Below are 20,257 nucleotides of genomic sequence, written 5' to 3'. Positions count from 1 at the left end.
TGGCAATTCTTGCTCTCTTCTACAAGCCTTCACCAACCTGGTGCCCTCCAGACATTCTGGACTGACTGGAGCTGATGGGAGTTGTAGTTTGAAGTGTCTGGAAGGCCCCACGTTGGTGATATCTGCATTTACATAGCATGAGTCCTTTTGACTCTGAGTGACGTATTTTAACTCAGTGGGGAGGAATGCACCTGTGCTTTCCAAATTCTTGGCAATAATTGACAATGGTTTCCCACCGTAGATAAATGTAAGAGAAAGGAAATCCCATCATTCAGAACTCATGGACATTAAATGAAGCTGAACGGTGGAAGGTTCAAGATGGATAAAATAAAGTCCTCCTTCATGCAGCACATAGTCAAACTATGGAACTCACTCCCACAGGAGGCAGTGATGCTCAGATCCTGATCACATGTGACCCAGTTCTGCTGTAAATTGAAATCCCAATAGTTTAGCTACTCCTAAACTATTGAGAGCCAGTGTGGTGTAGTGGTTAAGAGCAGTAGTCTTGTAATCTGTGGAACCGGGTTCGCGTCTCCCCTCCTCCACATGCAGCTGCTGGGTGACCTTGGGCTAGTCACACTCCTCTGAAGTCTCTCAGCCCCACTCACCTCACAGAGTGTTTGTTGTGGGGGAGGAAGGGAAAGGAGAATGTTAGCCGCTTTGAGACTCCTTTAGGTAGTGATAAAGCAGGATATCAAATCCAAACTCTTCTTCCTTGATGCAAATATTTAAGATAGGAGGGAAATCAAAATAGTATATGGAAACTGGAGAGCATCTTAGAAGCTCAGGCATAGTGGACCACCAGCAAGAAAGGCAAGATGAAGGCTGAAGGTAAAATGAGGAAGGGTGCCTAGTTAGAGCATGTGGGCAGGGTGTATGCAGACTATAACTTTAACCTTTTGATTTTTCAGGGCCCTTTCAGAATAAAATGTTTCTTCAGAATCAACTCTGTACATGTTCTGGGGTATTCTGCACTCTGATGTGCAGAGTTGGGGCAGCAACTACTCTGCCACAGGCAACAAAATGTCCTGTGCACCAGAATTAAGTGACAAGACCGATGTGGATTGTAGCACCTGAGATGTAGCATGCCTACATCTCCCTTTGCCGCCTCCTTTCCATACCATGATGTTCCCACGTGCAAGTTTTTTCTGCGAAGGCTTCACCCTCTCTCCAACATTTAACGTTGCCAACAGGTGGCCTATTTATTGCTGCAAGGATCTTAAGTCCACAGGCACGATTTGTTTAATTGATTTACTGCCCGTCAACTCCCACCTTCCTTTCTCCCCCATCTTAATTTAATCCCCACTACAATGCTGTGAGGTGGGTTAGGCTGAGATGGGAGGGAGGGACTGGCCCAAGGTCACCTAAGGAGCTTCATGGCTGAGTAGGAACCTGGTCTCCTAGGTTCCTAATTATTACACCACGCTGGTTGTCCACTGCAGCGTGAAGATTCGAACCCAGATCTCTCCATCCTTAGGCCGACATTCTAACTACAAGACCACGCCGCCTCTCGCTCGGTGCCTCGGTTTGGTGCTGCGTATGGGCTATACGTCCTCCCAGCCGCTAGGAGTCGGCGCGCCGCCGCTGCAGGCGCCGCTCTGGGGCTTCCCGCTCCATGACGGCGAGAGCGCGGCTGCGCCCGACGAGAGGACATGAGGGGAAGGGCCGCGCATGCGCGAAGGCGCTGACTCCGCTTCACTCGGTACCTTCTTTTTCCCGCCCGCGTCCCTCCGTCGGCCTCTGAGGCAGCGGCGATGGCGGTGGCGGCGGCCGCCCTGCCCGGAGAGCTGGCCCAGGCCGTAGCCGGGGCGCGGCTGCTGGTGGTGGGCGCCGGAGGCATCGGCTGCGAGCTCCTCAAAGACCTGGTGCTCACAGGGTTCGCCAACATCGACGTGGTGAGGAGGCGGCGGGGAAGGCCCTCCGGGGAAGGGAACCAAAAGCAAAGCGGAGCCCTCCCTCGGCCGCCCTGGCCGTTATCTCCCGCGGCCGGCTCTTATTGGGTCGCCTCAGCGTCCCCCTCCCCCACCCGAGAGGGGGAGGGGCTTCGGGATGTGACGCCATCGCGCTTGTTTGGATTGGGGTTTCGTTGTTGTTTTCATTTCCAAGGCGGGACCCCCCGCGAAGTGGCGCCGCTTCAGCCTCTTGGGTAGCGGAGGGCAGGGCAGATTCCTTCGTTCGTTGCATTTATAGCCCACGTTTTTCTCCAGGCAGCTCAATGTGGCTTCCGTGGTTCTCCCTCTCCTCATTTAACCCCCACAGCAACCCTGCGAGGTAGGCTAAGCTTAGAGTGGTACTGGCTGGACCAAGGTCACCAAGGGAGCTTCATAATGGCCAACCAGGCCCCAGTCCGACCCTAACCCAGTGTTTCTCAAATTTGGGTCTCCAGCTATTGTTGGAACTACAACTCCCATCATCTCTAGCTAGCAGGACCAGTGGTCAGGGATGTTGGGAGTTGTAGCACAACAACATCCGAGGACCCAAGTTTAAGAAGCACTGCTCTGACTATGTTGCTACAGATCAGGGGTTTTAATAGCTTCCTCTGTGATGAGTGAGGCTTTGTTGATCTGCTGTAGTTCCGGATCCACCAATGGTTGTGACTTGAAATAAGGTAGCTTCTTAGGAGCAGTCTATTGCTGAGAGATCAGTTGCTACAGACACAGTGCAGAGTGTATGTGGTTGTTTATGCTCTGCTTGTGGGTTTTTGAGGGGCACCTGATGCGCTATTTTTGTAGACATAATGTTTGTCAGAATGAGTCTTTGATCAAGCAGTCTTTATAGATGTTCAGGCTTGGCAGATGCTGTTCTTGTGCTGACACAGAGTACCAGATTGTTAGATAAAATAATGCCGAGCTCCAGAACCATCATCATTAATAATAATGATAGTAATTATTAATATTTATTAAATTTGTATACCACCCTTCAACCATACGTCACAGGGCAGTTCACACAATCTGGCTGGCTGCTTCTAGGAACAGGATGCTAGAATTAGATGGGCTCTTGGTTTGATCCACTAATATCAAACCCAATTTATCTGTTACATTTTTATCTCCTCCTTCCTTCAGTGTGGCATGTATGGCTCTGTATTCCTATTTTATTCTCCCACCAGCCCTGTGAGGTAGGTTAAGCTGAGAGATGGCAACTGGCCCAAATTCAGCCATTCAAGGCTAAGTGGAGATTTGAATCACTTAGATTTGAACTTAGTCCTTATCCAACACTCACCATTATATTGAATTGGTAGTTTTAAAGGTTTGTAAAGATTCATGGTGATAAACAAGTCTGTTTGCAGCTATTGACTGATAGTGAAGAATGAATTCAATGGAGCCAATATACCTTCTAGCAGATGTCAGGTTCAAACACTGGGGGGAGGTAACCTCCAGTTATTATTGTCATCTTCCCAGAGGCCTTTGGCTGGGTGCTGCTAAAAAGTTGATGGATTTAAGAGTCTGTCCAGCAAGGCATTTGTTGTGTGTATTTTAAGTCCAGCCTATCAGCTGCTGGGGCGTGAGCACTTAATGTCCCTGCCCCCAGCACATAGCTCATTCCATCATAAAATATGAAAATGCATTAGGATCTGTGCCTTGAATCCATGTCTGTGGTGCTGGCAAGCAGTAGTTTTGTCATTTTTAGTGTGCAGTCTACAGATAACAGCTTTAATACTAGGGATGTTTGAGGGGGAGGTAAAACCAATCAAATTCAACAAGTTCCGTTTTAATTCTGCTGGATCACACATTAGTCTTGCCCCTTGGGAAAGCAAACAAAGGGAGAGAGGAGTGGGAGGAGACTAGCCACTGGTAGGGCGAGAGGAAAGGAATTGGGAGAGAAGCAACTAGAGAAGGTGGTGCCTGTGGCATTCATTCAGAAAATCCAAATGTACACATACACGCTTAAGACCCAAAAAGGTTGGTGATCTCTGCTTTAGTAATTTCACATATATAATTTTTCAACAATATGGTTGAATTTTCCAGTCACATTTTCAATAGAGTTATCACTCTTCTGTAGCCAGAATAAACCAGAGTACGTGGATCAGCATTGCCCACTAGATCAGATTGTCATGTCAGAACTTGACTAATTTCATTTTATGATGCAAATAGAACCAGTTAGGTTGCTAGTTGATTATTCCATGGTAAAGTCTAGGAAACCAAATGCACTATTAAGCCACACTGAATTTTTTCAGAACTGAGGACAAGAAGCATGGCAGAAATGTTGCTTCTGGTTTCAAAATCATTGCTGCCATGTTTCTTTTAACTTTTTTACATCCTCTTGACTACCATAAAGCAGACTGTGGAACTCTATTTTAGAATACAGCACGCCACTTTGGAATTCAAGAATGGGGTAGTATGGCTAGGCTAATGCTGTTTTCTGTGATGTGCTGTAAGCTCAGTATTTGCCAATGAATTATATGCTGGAAAAACCTGTAGATATACTGCCCATCCTCCACTTGTATTATAGTGTTATAGTCCCAGAAAAAAAAGTTGATACAAATGCAATTTCTACTGATTTTAATTAACCTATAGCTGTAGATCAAATGGGGGCAGCACATTTTTTAAAGACTCTTGATTTTTGATAAAGGCAAGGTACATTTTTGTTAATCGGAACAAATATGAAGTGTTTGTAATTAATCTATTTCTAGATTGATCTGGATACTATTGATGTCAGCAATCTCAACAGGCAATTCTTGTTCCAGAAGAAGCATGTTGGAAGATCAAAAGCTCAGGTAAGAGGAATTTCAAAGTGCAGCTTTCACAATTTAATTCAGTATTGTTTTTGATACAGCTTTAGAAGAATACCTATTAGGCATCTGCTAGAATTAAATTTCATGTGATAACTTCAAGAAGTTCACCTTGACTATGATGTTTACTTTATGATATGTTCCTTTATATATTTAATATGTTTGTATCATAATAGGCCATGAAACAGAATTATATTAAAAGCTCAGAAGATAATTGGGTGCTTCAACATTTTTTAAAAAATCAATAAGGCTATTTCTAACTCATAGGAGGAGGTTTAAGATGACTAGATTAGTAAAAATTAGCTGTATGTGTTCTTGTTGTCTTGCAGGTTGCCAAGGAAAGTGTGTTAAGGTTTCATCCCGGAGCTAACATTATAGCTTATCATGACAGCGTAATGAAGTATGTCTGATTCTTCTTACATTTGGAATTTGTATCTGCTTTGTGAAAAAAAAGCCCACAAAAAGTGACACATACCCCAAACAGTTATTAGCTATGGGTGTCCACACTGTTAGTCATTAGTGGCTTAATGATGGCACAAGATACAGTGATGGTTTTGAAAGAGGAGGATTAGTCAAATTCATAGAAGATAAGGGTGTCAATGGCTAGTAGCCACACTCTGTTCTGCTTTTGCTGCTGAAGGCATTGCTCCTCTGGAAGCCAGTAACTGGAAAGCACAGGTAGGGGAGATTTGCCCTCATGTCCTGCTTGCAGGCTTTCCAGAGGTATCTGGTTGGCCACTGTAGGAACAGGATACTGGATTAGATGGGCCTTTTGTCTAATGCAGCAAGGCTCTTATGTTTTTATGATGGCAGTGGATGAGGAAGACCATTTTCAAAATGAAAAGCTTTCCTGTCTGGCCATCTGGAGGCAATTTCTTGCACACCACCACTCACTGAGCAGTCACTCTTTTCACATCAAGTAGTGGCACCCCAGCTACCCTGAGTCTCATGCTGCCTGGGGAGGGAGTTCCAGACACAACAGAGTCTATACCTTTGTCTTCCCCTCTTAAGGACTAGCTGCCACTGGGGGAAAGGAGGTTATTTCCACAAGGCTGCCTTTGTTTTTCCCCAAGAACAACTCAAATAACATGAAACTTGGCTTAAGGTGCAGGTGATAAAATAGTGGCGTCCACAATGTTTTAATGAAACAAGACAAAAACAGAATATAGGCACAGCAAGGAAATATTGTTAACATAAAAGGAGCTTCCCAATGAAGCAAAAGAACAAAAAACACACACCATCTTTCCTGACTTAGTCCATTTAGCCACATTAGTACATACTCCAGCATGTCCCCTTTGCTTCTTGCCCATCCTTTGTGTCACATCTTCCCTTGTCTGCTAGCCAAAGCAGGTTTCTTACTAGATATAGCCTTTAGTGTAATTCTTAGCTACAGGCAATGCCAACCTGGCAACCAGCACATTTTCAAACAAACCTACATGCAATAATTGTGTTTAATAAGTTTGGAGCAATTCCTTCACACTTATGTCATTATTTTTTAGAAAGATAGTTGTAGTTCTTAACTCATGTTTACTTAGTTTCCAGCTGTCATGTGTTTAACTTTAGGAATATGTTCTATTGTTGGCCTTCAGTATATGCAAAGTTTGAATATATAGGCTTGTAATTGACTGTACTAAAATTGTTCACCTTCTAGTCATCGTTCTGTTGGACTGATTAAATTATACACATACCATTGGGAATATGAAAAATCAACTTGCACAAAATCATAGATTATGCTTCCTTGTTTTGTCTTCAACCATACATATATAGAGCAAAAAATAATAATAATTCACTAAATAGTCTGACTGGAAATGTCACAGTCAATTTTGTTCTGGGTGGGGAATAGATAAGAAAAAAAGCAAACTATTTCCATTTGGGTCCTAGGCAGATCTTGCATACATCAAAAGTTTACAGAAATGTCACAATACCCTGTCAATGAGCCATCAGTGCAATAATAAAACAATTACTTTCATTTTGCCCCAAACTATTTTTTTCTCCGCGGACACAGAAAATGGCTGTTTTAAAAGTTTTACTTGTTTTATTTGTGCTGTGTGATGGTTGGTGTAACTAGTGCAACCAGAAAATATTGTGATGTGCTGTTTGGCAGATGTATTCATGCGGTCATATACACCTGTCACGTCAGTATCAACAGGCATTTATTTACTGACCCCCTAAACTGCATCTTGTCTTCTTTTTCTGCAGCCCTGACTACAATGTGGAATTTTTTCGTCAGTTTACCCTAGTTATGAATGCCTTGGATAATAGAGGTATGGTTTATCTTTGCTATAATGTGAGACAACTGAGACCTGGAGTTTTGAAATGTCTCTATTCTGACATGAATGTGCTTGAAAACTGAGAGACTGTGCAAGGCTGGATTAGCCTCCCTGTTTCCTAATAGTCTATTGGGACTATTGGGACAAGTGGTATCTTTACAAACTGTACTTTTTAATGCAATCTGAGAAGTCCTATCAAAAATGCTAAATATGTTCTCCCCGCTGTACAGTGAGGTTGTAGTATTGAACATATCTTATTTGTGTTACCTGAGGAGGAGGAGGAGATAATAAAGTTTGCATTTGAAAATCAGTGACTCTTCTTCTGTTTACAGCTGCCCGTAACCATGTGAACAGGATGTGTCTGGCAGCTGATATCCCCCTTATAGAGAGTGGAACTGCAGGCTACCTTGGACAAGTAACAGTTATCAAAAAGGTGTGGCAATAATACTGTGTTTTCATATGCTGTAGTATTATGATCCCCTAAGTGTGGTTTTCAACTAACAATAGAAACATGATTGAAAAATTATTTCTACCTTTCCCCCTCTGTAGGGAGTGACAGAATGCTATGAATGTCAGCCCAAACCAACCCAGAAGACCTTTCCAGGTTGTACTATTCGCAACACTCCTTCTGAACCAATCCACTGCATTGTGTGGGCAAAGTATTTGTTCAAGTAAGCTAATTTTTTAACCATAAAGTTCTTCAGTGATCTGATTTGTGAGCACCAGGGAAAACTGGCTAGATCCAGCTTTTCTGTACCTGATACACTGTGGTGGTTGATTTGCAAAGTGTAGAAGAGTCATGAATTTGATGGCCTTGTGTGTCTGGCAGATTAGTTAGGTGCCAGGATGCAGCTATGTGAAATCTAGAACATCTGGCTGGTCTAGTCTGTTGTGTGTAGGTTGCCTTGAGTGCTTGTTCCGATAAAAAGATATCTAATATGTTTGGATAATCCATAGAGATCACTCCTTCCTATACCAAGCTCGGGTGGCAAGTGCCAACAGGATTGTAGCAAAAATGGATTCCTTGAGAAACAAGAGGGAAGTTGTCAGCATGTTTAGAGGGAACCTCAGCATTATGCAGAAGTACAATATAACTTTGAAAAAGAAAACTGAAAGGTGAAAACTTAGGAAAAGCAGCCCAGCGAGTACTGAGCATGCTCAGTAGCTTTAGAATAGTAGCAGTTGAAAAAGAAATATGAAATGCAGGAGGGAGTGGCATGCTCTCCTTTGAGGAGAGTTTGAGTGCAGAGTTTTATTGCAGTTCCTATTGGTCAAGGCTAGTTACCTTCTCGATTTTGTGTGAATGGTTTGGATGTGAAACATCTCTGAGCTCTGTTGCAGTGTAAATTGACTTTCCCCCTAATGTTGGTTTTTAAAAATTACACCCCACTTTCCTTGTGTCTTAAAGCAGTTTGCAAAGAAAAAAAATAGAGCATGCTATTTGGAGGAGCAACTTGATGGCTAAAACCAAACCTTTATGTTAACAGCTGGACATAGCACTACCATAAATAACTTGCTTTCAAGATTATTCAAGCAAAGACATTTCAGTCTCTAACCACCATTTGTGTTTTAAAATGTAGTCAGCTGTTTGGAGAAGAAGATGCTGATCAAGAAGTGTCTCCTGACAGAGCTGATCCTGAAGCTGCTTGTAAGTTTGTTTTTTTTTAAAGACAATTTTGTGCTTCTCTTGGGGAGTCCTTCTATCAGCTGTGCAACTTCTGGTTGGGTATCAGCTGCCACAGAATAATATTTTCCTTGGTCCTCAGCTGCAGAGTTGCAAAGTTCTGTGTATATGCTGCGTATAGGAGAACCATCGGTAGTTGGTTAATATTTACTCTTAAATAGCCAACATTAGTATTGCTTTGAATCCTGCTTTGAATTGCTTTGAATCCTCCATTAATTGAGCCATAACATTCTGAATATTTCAGGTAACATTCTGGTTCTTTAATAGACTAGTTTGTTGAAAAAGTAGAAGAAACCTCCCGACTAGGTTTCCCTCTTTTGGTAAAATTGTATCTGTGCCAGGTGAGTGATCTTGATAGCAAATGGGAAATGTCATCTTATTGACAGGGGAGCCAGCAGAAGCTGAGGCCAGAGCAAGAGCATCTAACGAAGATGGTGATATTAAACGTGTTTCAACCAAGGAATGGGCTAAATCAACAGGATATGATTCGGTTAAACTCTTCACTAAGGTATTAGTCTTAAGTCAGTGGCATTTGCAGAAATTTCTTTTTATGCCACTGTTAAGTGGGGGCAGACATGTTGTAAGATCTGCTTTACACTTGCACCTGCTTTTCATCAACTGTTCACATTAGGCAAGCATTGACTGTGGATATTTCAGTGCCTGGCTATTTGTTTACTCAGGATTTCAACTTAGTTGCTGGTTTTCATAGAATTGTTAGAAGGGACCCAAAGGGCCATCTAGTCCAACCCCCTGCAATGAAGGATCATAGTTTATACAACATTATCCAGTTGTATGCTTTTAATGGTGTACACGGCTTGGATATTTTTATTTGAAGTGGTATATAAACTTGACTAAAAAATAAAATAAATACAGCAAGGTGCATTTGGATTTTTCAGCCCGAATCCTCTTCCTGTGCAAATGGCAAAGCGCTAAAACTCAGGACACTATAGGGTCAGTGGTGACCAGCAACACACCTATCCTCCTCTTGTCCCTGTGGTCTTTCATTTGGGTAGAGATAATGGCTAAATTAGTGACGGGCTGTATGAGGAATGGGAAGGTTGTCGGAAAATAAAAAGAAGGACACAAGTAATTGGTCAAGGGTCTATATAATAGCAAACTTCGTGCCATCCAGATGTTTTAGACTGGCCATTGGTCAGCAGTGATAAGAGTTCTGGTCTGCAACATTTGAAGAGTGCCAGGTTAGCTACTCCTGTTCTGTATCATCATGAGATATCAGCTAATAAAAGGAGTTGAGTAACAAAAGCTTGCTGCAGACTGGAAGGAGAGGGACACTGGCATGCAATTCCTTCTCTAGTGCTGATATACAAGGCTGGATTAATTAAATCTTTAGAATTTACAAACAGAGCAGAGTACGTCTGCAGCTTTGTTCTGAAAAGTGTGAATGTTACTTTGCTAAGTTCACTTCTGGTCAAACATGTGCAAGATTTCACTCTGCAGCTTCAAATATGTTTCCAAGAGTTTGGTTGCCAGAATTAAGTATGTTTCAATAAACCCAGATATCGCACTGGCCATGTTTCCCCAACCTGCACTTTCCTCACAATCTAATTGTGTTGCACTTCAGTAAGCAGAGCCCCTAGAATGAATCCTGTAGTGAGAACATATCGATCACAAGACTATTGATATTTGTATAAAACAAATATCCTCTCATACAAATACGGACCCTTGGTGCCTAGATGAATATGCACTGGTGTTCAATATTAAATGTTTGTTGATCTGAAATGTACTCTTGAAAGCACATCAGTTGATAGTAGGCTTCTCTTCTAAATCTTATTTACTAGCTTTTCAAAGATGACATCAGATATCTGCTAACAATGGATAAGCTCTGGAGGAAAAGGAAACCTCCAGTTCCTCTAGACTGGAATGAAATACAAAATCAGGGTAAGCATATTATTATTTGCCTTTCTTTGATACTTAACAGTTTGACTGTCTACTTTTAAGGTAAACTATGAATTTTATTACTGAACTGCTGCAGAGCTGTTGCAGGTGCTTAGTTTTGGTGTTGGGATGTGGTCCCTGAATCCACCCTATTTAAAGAATAGTTTGGGTTGTGATAGACAGCTGAGATAAGATATTGATCGATGAAGACATCTATGAGTTTATAGTGTGCATCAAGGCTGGCCAATGGGGTGCTCTCCAGATTCTGCTAGACTCTTAGCATGGCTAGTGGTCAGGGATGATGGGAGTTGTAGTTCAGCAACATCTGGAGGGGACCATATGGCTACCTTTGACCCTGAGGTACTGCAGCTGCACTTCCAAATTTCCTCAGACATTATGCTTTTCACATATTCACTACAAATCCTTGTGATTAAAAATCCAGTAAATCAGCCATTTGTGCTATTGAATTCGCTTCAGACTTATGTTGGTAGCAGTGGAAGCATTTGCTGACTCCTTAAAGACGTGTGTATAGATGGGAAAACAAAACAAGTTGAATTTGAAGACGGTTTTAACAAACAAGTTTCTCGCTTCCTTTCCTTTAAAGAAAACAGCACATCTGATCAACAGAATGAACCTTCCTTGGGCTTGAAAGACCAACAGGTTCTGGATGTCAAGAGCTATGCACGTCTGTTTTCTAAGAGCGTAGAGACTCTGAGAGCTCAGCTAGCGGAAAAAGGTGATGGAGGTGAACTTATATGGGACAAGGTTAGTTCAGCAAACGTTTGGGGATGTGTTGCATGCAGAGGAGTAAAAATGTTTGGATTCTAGCGCAGCACTAATAGTAGATATGCCTAGCACACTAGGGGTTAGCATTCTCACAATATCTTCTCTACAAAAAAATGGCTGTCTTTGAACCTTGTAAATGGCATCAGACTGTTGAACAGATTTGTACCCTCTGTTGGGCTTTGCAAATTGTCAATTTTAGATGTGGCCTCTGTTGGCTATAGATGCAGAGGGAACAATCCACTGGGCAGGTCTCGAGCAGAAGCCCTGTAGAAACAAAGTGCAGTTCTCCATTCTTGTTTGATGAAAAAAGTTGCCTCATGGAAAGTGAACACGGAAGAGGGTCCCCTTGAATTCAGTGCAGCTCAAGCGAGAGAACGTTTCCAATTTCCTTTCCAAACTATTAGAAGCAGAACAGAATAAAAAAAAAGCTACACTAAAAGTGATAAAGCTGCCTAAGGGGAAATGTCAGCAGATAAAATTTGTTTGTTTATATACCACTAATTCGTTTTTAAAAATCAAAACAGTTCACAACAACTACATAAAACCAAACAATAATATTGTATACAAAAGTTAAAATCAGAAATCAGATAACTAAAATTAGTCTGTTGATTTAGAAAACTTGGGCAAATAAAAAGCTCTTAACATAGTACCTAAACCTTAATAGAGAAGATGCCAGGTGGACCTCTCTAAGGATGACAAGACCCTCTCCCCTGTTAACACTTGCCTTTTTCCAAAAATCCTTCTGGAAAATGATCTTTGTGCTGAGATTCATATGGGAGCAGGCAGTTTAGATGGGATACTGTGAAGGGCTTTAAAGGAGAAGACTTTCACTTTGAATTGGACCTAGAAACTATGTACCTTATGGATGAATGTAAAACTTTATTTTAACAATGAGTGGTGTAAGGCACAATAAAAAATGGGGAGTATAAGTGATACTTTATAGATGAAGAGAGATTCTGTTTAAAGATGTTTTTATATATATAATAATGAACTATCTTTAGAAACTTATCTGTTCCCATGGCTCTTACTGGAAAAGCAGTATAATCAAACTATATCTCAAAGGCTCATTGCTGTGATTGAACTTCTTGATTTTTACATTCTTGGGGGATTAGTATCTCACCACTTCAAGGGATGGAAATGCTGCACTCATGTCTCAGCTGTCAGTGTGGCCACAAAATTAAAGTTAGTCATATTAAGTTGCATTACAGAACTGTTACTTGGTACTTATAGCAATTTTAACAATTAGAAGGGTATGTTATATGAGTAATGTGTTAAAAGAGTTTGAGGTCAAGCTTATTTTATACAGTTATTTTTTTCAAGTTCCAGAAATGCCTCTGTTCACTCTAAAATGATCAGTATTTTCTATTTTACTTCAAAATGACTATTTAACAGGATGATCCTTCTGCAATGGACTTTGTTACTTCTGCTGCGAACCTCAGAATGCATATCTTTAGTATGAACATGAAGAGCAGATTTGATATCAAATGTAAGTGAAAAGCTTATATTTATTTTCTTGAAGGATTTGCTCTGTCCTTGTTTTAATATGCTGCATAAACTCCTTATTTCTGCTTCTTCCACAGCAATGGCAGGAAACATCATTCCTGCAATAGCTACCACTAATGCCATAATAGCTGGTCTGATTGTGCTGGAGGGTTTAAAGATTCTCTCAGGAAAAATAGAGCAGTGCAGAGCAGTAAGTGTGGTGTTGATTTCCTCTCTCTTCTCTTTTGCTTGTTCGTGCTGGATAATTGATTCCCTTTTTTCTTATCTTCTGAAGATCTTCCTTAATAAACAACCAAACCCAAGGAAGAAGCTACTTGTCCCCTGCGCTTTGGACCCTCCTAATCCCAATTGCTATGTGTGTGCAAGTAAGCCAGAGGTGACAGTGAAACTTGATGTCAACAAAGTCACAGTTTTGACGCTACAAGATAAGGTGAATGAACCTCTCCCTTCATCCACCTCTTAGGTTTTTCAGTTTAAGCACCGTTCCTCAATCGCTAATCTGCAGAATCTGTTCTGCACCTTAGGCCTTAAAACACAGGTAGGGAACCCCAGGCCCAAGGGCCACGTGCGGCCCTCCAAACCTCTCAGCCTGGCCCTTGGAACTCTCCTCAAGCATTGCCTCTCACTCATCCTGTTTCACACCCACCCTCAGGGTTTCTTCGTAGCTTGAATTTTCCCCTGCACTCTAATTTTGCTTTTTGTTTGACTAAGTGGAGGATAGAGAGGTACGTGTGGGTGTGTCCTGCATAAAGGTCACATTTACATTCCTTGCTCTACCCACTTTTTTTCTCTGGCCCCACTCACCACTGGCACATGTCCAGAAAGGGTTTGTGACCCTAAGGCTGAAGAAAGCGGGAGGCTCCCACACCCTAGTCAACATATAGAGAGATGGGGCTTGAGATTTAACAGATTTCATTTGGCCAGAAATGGTAAGTCAGACCAGAAGGACACGGACTGAAAATAGGTTGGGTTACATACCAACACTACAGATGCAAGGCGAATTTTGTGGCTGGTGCACATCCCTAGTAGAAAGTGTTGTTTTGATCATTTATAAGAAGGGGGTTGGGTGTAAGTCTTGGAAAAGGATTATTGTTTCAGAGTCTTGCATCCTTTCAGATAGTGAAAGAAAAATTCAATATGGTAGCACCTGATGTCCAGATAGAAGATGGAAAGGGGACTATTCTGATCTCCTCCGAAGAAGGAGAAACTGAAGGTATGAAATGAAAGTGAAACTGGTGTGGTCAAAAGTCAGCCTGACATTTAAGGAAGCTCCACACTGTATGTCCTTTGCACTGCAGCAAACACACAATGTGTCAATACTGTGTAGCCTTGTGTCTGCCTCTGGGTACTCTGGGCCAGGTGATCCATAGATGTGGACATTATCCAAGCTGTAGTTGGACCCTCATTACTACAGTTCTCAGGTTTGGAGGATTTTGTTTGGGTTATACAATGCAATCCTGGCTGCAGTCATGTATTATTAGGGGTCCGGCAGCAGGTACTAGCAATCAAACCAGGAATGGAGATATCAGCAAGCTGCTGAAAATGATCCCATAACCCAGCCTCCCAAGCCTGTTGCAGGTTTTCTTAAGTGGAGCTTCTGGCTTTGAAGTGTGCAGCCTTCCATATTTCTGGCAAAGAAAAGAGTATACATGATGTATAAAATTTTAACATAGATCAATAGGTATTAGCAGCCTTACTTTGCTTACTTTTCCTTTGCTTTTGAGTGTTTTGAGTTAAGAAAAGCCTTGGAGGTGACTAATGTTTCCACAGAGTACCTGATGCTGCTTTTCTCCTGTTTTCCCCATGTCCCCCTCAGCAAATAACCACAGGAAGTTGTCAGACTTTGGGATCCGAAATGGTAGTCGGCTGCAAGCAGATGACTTTCTGCAGGACTATACCCTGCTGATCAACGTACTGCACAGGTGAAGGCCATTGATTTCCTAGAGTGCTATCAGAACCAGAAACTGCAACTCTGCCAAAAGAACCTTCAGATTAAATAAGTGATATAAGTCTTGCTAATACAGAGACCAGCTCTGCATTTGTGAAAATCACAAAATTGAGAGCCAGTAGTGTTCTCTAAAATGCAAGAATAACTCCCAGGCCCTCCCCCATTGGCGCAGCATCCATAACTGCCTTTGAGTGTACTGTGGTGCTTAGGCAAGCAAGGGTTGAATAAGCCATTTCACAAACTGCCTCTTATTTGACCATCATAGTGTTTTGACTCATTTGACCATCATTTGAGTGTTTTTTTCTGCATTTTTTAAAAAAATCAGCGAGGAGCTTGGGAAAGATGTGGAGTTTGAAGTTGTTGGTGATGAAGTTGTTGGTCCCAAACCATCGGAACAACCAGTCACTAAGAATATCACCAATGGAAGTGATGATGGGGCACAGCCCTCAACATCCACAGGTAAAGACTGGCAGTGGGAGGGAACAGTATCGACATACCTACAACTGTTTGGAGGTATTTGCAGCCCCTTAAAATTCTAGGACACAAGATAAACCTTTATAAAGCCTTACAAATTTTCCTGGATCTTGAAAATTCACTGAAGCCCCCAGAAGGGCTGTCTGTTCACAATTTTTGCTTTAGCTTTTGCACATCCAATCGATATATCTTAACTCACTGAGGGACCATGCATTTTATGGATTGAGCTGGTCCATTATTTTCTAAGATGGCAACTTGCCATCACTCTCAGTATCATTCATTGTCTTGAATATTTGAAAACAGTCATGTGCCTCATTTTAGGTACAAGTGTGGAACATTTAGCCTATTTATGTTAAGCCTATATTTAAAACAACAGCGCTAGGCTGCACTGCAGTGACTCTTTTCTTTTCCAGCTCAAGAGGAAGATGATGATGTACTGATAGTTGAGACTGAGGAAGGTTCTTCAAGCAATGCTGATGACACAGAAAGCAAGAGCCGGAAAAGGAAGCTGGATGAGAAGGAATACACTGGCACTAAACGGCTGCGCTCAGAACAATTGGCTGAGGAGCAGGATGATGTGATAGCACTAGACTGAGTGCTAGAATGCTCCAACCAGTAGGACGTGCCAATAGGATGATTGCTAGGGTGTGCAAAATGTCCACAACTAGGTCTCTGGCTTGCAGTATCTTCCCATTCTCGTTTGGTAGGACTTAGAACTTCTCCAGTAAGATTTAGTAGACATCTAGTTTATAAGCATTGTGGGCATGAAAATGAAGCATGTCTAATTATATAATGCCTGAAAGATGGATTGGTATGGGAAAATAAGACAACTCTTGTTTGCTGAAATGGTTTTATCACTTGGTAACTTCTGAGAGGTTTTTAATTCTTACTGTTTGTTAGCTTAGCCTAGTTCTCGCCATTTTTCACACCCTCAAACCAAAACCTTGAAAGCAAAGATGTGTCACGTTTCAAACAGTCAGCCGGCACAATGTACATTACTGTAAAACAATGTTGATTTGTCAGCTAGTACTGCCTGATGTGTCAGTGTCAGAAACGGATCTTGGTGTACTGTTACAGCTTCAGGTTATTTATATGGGATGTTTTGTAAAACTTTAATGCTACTCTACCATTCATCTGATGGACCAAAACAACAGACAAACTATTTGCTACATTTGTTTGAAAGCCCACCTATATGGAAAGTTGAGGATTTGTAAAGTGTATACAGTCTTCATACTTAAAAGCTGTACTAATAATAGTTTTAAGCATCCTACAGGGCTTCTGAAAACATCCTTTGTTGGAATTGAAAAGGGAGGGTTTTTTTAATAAAACATTTTGTCACTGCAGTTTTTTTTAACAGTCTTTATTCTTCCACTACCCAGGGGTTGGATTCAAATTCCTAGGTGACACTTTCATAGCTGTGTAAAGTTTGCCTGGCTATGTTACAAGTGACCAACTGCTACAGAGGTCTGTGGTTCTTCTGGACAGAGTCAGGAACACTTAAGAAGTTGACTGTGGCTGATCTTTGCTGTTCTCTCCACCACCACTGCTGCCTGAACCTTTGCTCAGAAGTAGATTTGTAGCAGAAATAAACCAAGGCAGAAGGGCAGGGTGTTCAGTTTAGTGCTCACTACTACCCTGGCACCCACCCTGCCTACTCTGGACCAGGCTTGTGGTTGTCCTTGCAAAGATGTTAGATGGTGTAAAATTAGTTTTCACCTTAAACCTGGATAATTCTCTTTCAGCATCAACTTTAAACAGAAAGTTAACCCAAGTATCCATAATCAAATGGAAGAGTTGGGAAGGATACTATTTTCTGGAAGTACTTCAAAGCAGTCTGATAGCTTACACATTTTTCACAAGTACTGATGCTTCAAATTCTGTCCTCTGCACCTATTGCATAATATTTGCTTATTGAAACTAAAAAGATCGCCACCTGATGTTGGTGTTCTAACTCTTTAGTTTGACTTCTTTTCATTCTGTTAGAATTGGCAGGTCACCTCCAGGGCCCGCGTGTGCCCTTGGTGGCTGAGCCATCCAGATTCTACACACTGAAAAGCTGCATTATGTGACCTATATTAATCATGCAAATAGCAATGATTCCTATCTGCATAACTGTCTTTTTACTGTTTTGCAGAACTGATACCCTATAACTTGGTCGATCTGCAAGACACCTTTTGGCTATGGGGAAACTGATGAATAGTGTTGTTTCTAATAAGTTGGTCAGAGTCATCTTTCTCTGTGCCACAGACTGTCCCTTCAGTGCAGGGTGTGCTATTGCACACACACACACACCCCTTTCCTGACTGCTGGCCTAACAGATGGCTTCTCAGGGATGATGCATTTATTAGCAGTGATAATAAATCCCTCATCCCTCCCTCATTTGATGCATTTATTAGCAGTGGCCCAATGGGTGGTCCACAGGATGCTTTTATTATTGGTGGTGGTTTTGTTTTGTTAAGGGATAGCAGGTGTTGGACCCTGCACCCTCCCTGCTTTTGGGCTGCTTATGATTAGTTGGAGAGCTAATCTAGTGGAACAGCTGGCCTGCTGGAGCTGTGAGAATGGAACTTGCCAAGTGTTCACCGCAGCCGTGAGTTCACTGCATTGCCATTGGTAAGTGATCATTCTGCATCTATAACCCCTCCTTTCCAGTATGTAGATAATTTTGGCAAAGTGCACTGAGTGCAACACAGTAGGTGTTGGGAGTCTGATGAAGCACAGAACCCTGGTGGTAGGATCTGCTAACCACTGGCCTGCTGCAATCTCAGCGCCGATTGGCAATGGAAGTCTCAACCCACTAATGGAAGTTTACCTTCCAATGCAAATATCAAGTGGGGCAAAAAAAGGGCTGTAGTTTGAGACCTTGCCACCAGGTGTGTGTGCCCCCCGGTAGCATTGCAAAGTGGCCCCTTTTGCTTCTATAAGTGAGTGGCTGCCACTTCCAAGAAGTAAAGCACAACACTTGGACCAGAACTGTGTTGAAGCTGAAAATGCCCACCTGTCCTAACAACAGGCACCCTAGTCTCTGCTCAGAGGGGTCCCACAAAGTGCAAGTGCAATGTGAGCCAGTGTGGGGTCAGGGTGTCAGACAAGGACTTGGGAGACCAGGGATCACATCCCCACTCAGCCATCAAAATTCACTGAGTGGCTTGGGGCCAGTTACTGTTTCTCAGCCTAACCTACTTTACAGGGTGGTGAGAATAAAATGGGGAGGGGAGGACTGTGTATGTCGAGCTTTACAAAAAAGGTGGAATACAAATGTAATAAAAATAATAAGTAATTTAATTCTTCTTATTGCACCAAAACTTTCCCAAGGTAATTCTTGCAGCAGATGGGGTCTTTCATGAGCATAGATCACGGGTAGGCCTGGGGGCCGGATGTGGCCCAATCGCCTTCTAAATCCAGCCCAAGGATGGTCTGGGAATCAGTGTGTTTTTACACGAGTAGAATGTGTCCTTTTATTTAAAATGCATCTCTGGGTTATTTGTGAGGCCTGCCTGGTGTTTTTACATGAGTACAGTGTGTGCTTTTATTTAAAATGCATCTCTGGGTTATTTGTGGGGCATAGGAATTTGTTCTTTTTTTTTTCTTCTCCAAAATATAGTCTGGCTCCCCACATGGTCTGAGGGACAGTGGACCGGCCCCCTGCTGAAAAGGTTTGCTGACCCCTGGCATAGATATCATTATTATTTTGATGTATAAAAAGCCAACTCCACTCTGTCTTCCTAGAACACAAGGTCAGACAGGTTGCCTAAGTGTCTCCCATGGAGTTCTCTGGACTTTAGTAACTCTGTCAGCCACTTGGCGCAGGAACAGATTCACACTCAATGATGGACAAGAGACTAGTTTATTTGGGTGGAGTGATCAATTATCTGCACTTCATCTAAGCAAAAGCAGAGCTTTTGTAGTGAACCAGAAGATGTCAGCTGGACAGCAGCACCTACTATTCTTGTCAGAATAAATTATTTTAAAACTTGAGCCGATCGAAGATCTGTCAGATGCTTAAAAACAACTGTCTGGAGTGATTTTCTTTATTTTGGGATGCTGGAATGTGAAGCTGCTTTTCTGTATTTGTTTTCCTACATAAACAGCACTAAGACCTCCCTAAATCCCAAGGGATGCTTTTTGTCTCTCTCTCTTATCTAATCAGAGGTATTTATGAAGCATCAATCATAGCTGTATCTTTTGCCTCTTTGTGTGGTTGGCGCTTAGCTCTATCAGTATTCAAATATTGAAGGAATGGTAAGAATTTAAATTGCATTGATGGCTGGTGGGAAGTGAAAAATGGTATGCCAGTTATCGCTGCGGGGTCAGCAAAACAAAATGGCTTGTATATTTTTCAGACCTATGTCAGTTTTGCATCTGCTCCGTGGAGATTGTCCAAGAGGATAAGGGACTCGAGAAGACTCTCGTCAGTTTCCTGGGATCTTGGTTTGAAGCTTTGGGGCAGGGAAGGCTTAGGACCCATTCAGTCCCACAAGGGCTACAGTTTCTTTTGAGCAACTTTCCAGCGGATCACATGCAAGTGGTGGGCAAGACAAGAGACAAAAGTGTGTGGAGCAAAGAATAGAAATGCTACCTTTGTATAATAGGCCAGTTCACACACACACACACACACACACACAGAGAGAGAGAGAGAGAGAGAGAGAGAGAGAGAGAGAGAGAGAGAGAGAGAGAATGAATGAACGAACAGTGAATCCAGGCTGTGTTGCCTTAGATTGTGAGTGCCAGATGAAAGCTGAGTGCATAAGTAACTCATTCCCAAGCTGCATTCCACATTCAGGACAGTTTTGGGGGTTTTAAAGTATCTCTTCACACAGTACATAGTTGAACTATGGAACTCACTCCCACAGGACCAACTTGGATGGCTTAAAAAGAGGCTTAGACAAAGGGGTTTTTTTTTGGCTAGTGGTGTTAGCTAATGGGGAGAATGGTGATTGTATTGTATCAGGCCAACAAACATTGTA

At 42.2% G+C, this 20,257-nt stretch overlaps 1 protein-coding gene and 1 long non-coding RNA gene across 2 annotated transcripts; both read left to right on the top strand.

Moving 5' to 3' along the window:
- Positions 1-1,667: 1,667 nt before the first annotated feature.
- Positions 1,668-16,633, top strand: UBA2 (ubiquitin like modifier activating enzyme 2). The gene is made up of 17 exons (XM_028739365.2): positions 1,668-1,895; positions 4,631-4,714; positions 5,059-5,129; positions 6,929-6,993; positions 7,332-7,432; positions 7,549-7,670; positions 8,580-8,647; positions 9,070-9,191; positions 10,483-10,582; positions 11,184-11,344; positions 12,758-12,851; positions 12,946-13,058; positions 13,143-13,298; positions 13,985-14,081; positions 14,685-14,790; positions 15,142-15,275; positions 15,704-16,633. The coding sequence occupies exons 1-17, from the start codon at positions 1,755-1,757 to the stop codon at positions 15,883-15,885; spliced, it is 1,917 nt and encodes a 638-aa protein (XP_028595198.2). The 5' UTR covers positions 1,668-1,754; the 3' UTR covers positions 15,886-16,633.
- A 1,043-nt stretch (positions 16,634-17,676) lies between these two features.
- On the top strand, positions 17,677-19,436 carry LOC144328431 (uncharacterized). Its single transcript, XR_013393667.1, has 2 exons — positions 17,677-17,903; positions 18,895-19,436. It is a non-coding gene; the product is annotated as an uncharacterized LOC144328431 (long non-coding RNA).
- Positions 19,437-20,257: the final 821 nt, after the last annotated feature.

Source organism: Podarcis muralis, chromosome 7 (assembly GCF_964188315.1).
Source record: "Podarcis muralis chromosome 7, rPodMur119.hap1.1, whole genome shotgun sequence".
NCBI lineage: Eukaryota > Metazoa > Chordata > Lepidosauria > Squamata > Lacertidae > Podarcis > Podarcis muralis.
Note: the sequence above shows the minus strand (reverse complement) of the source record. Positions and strands in the feature narration are given on the sequence as shown.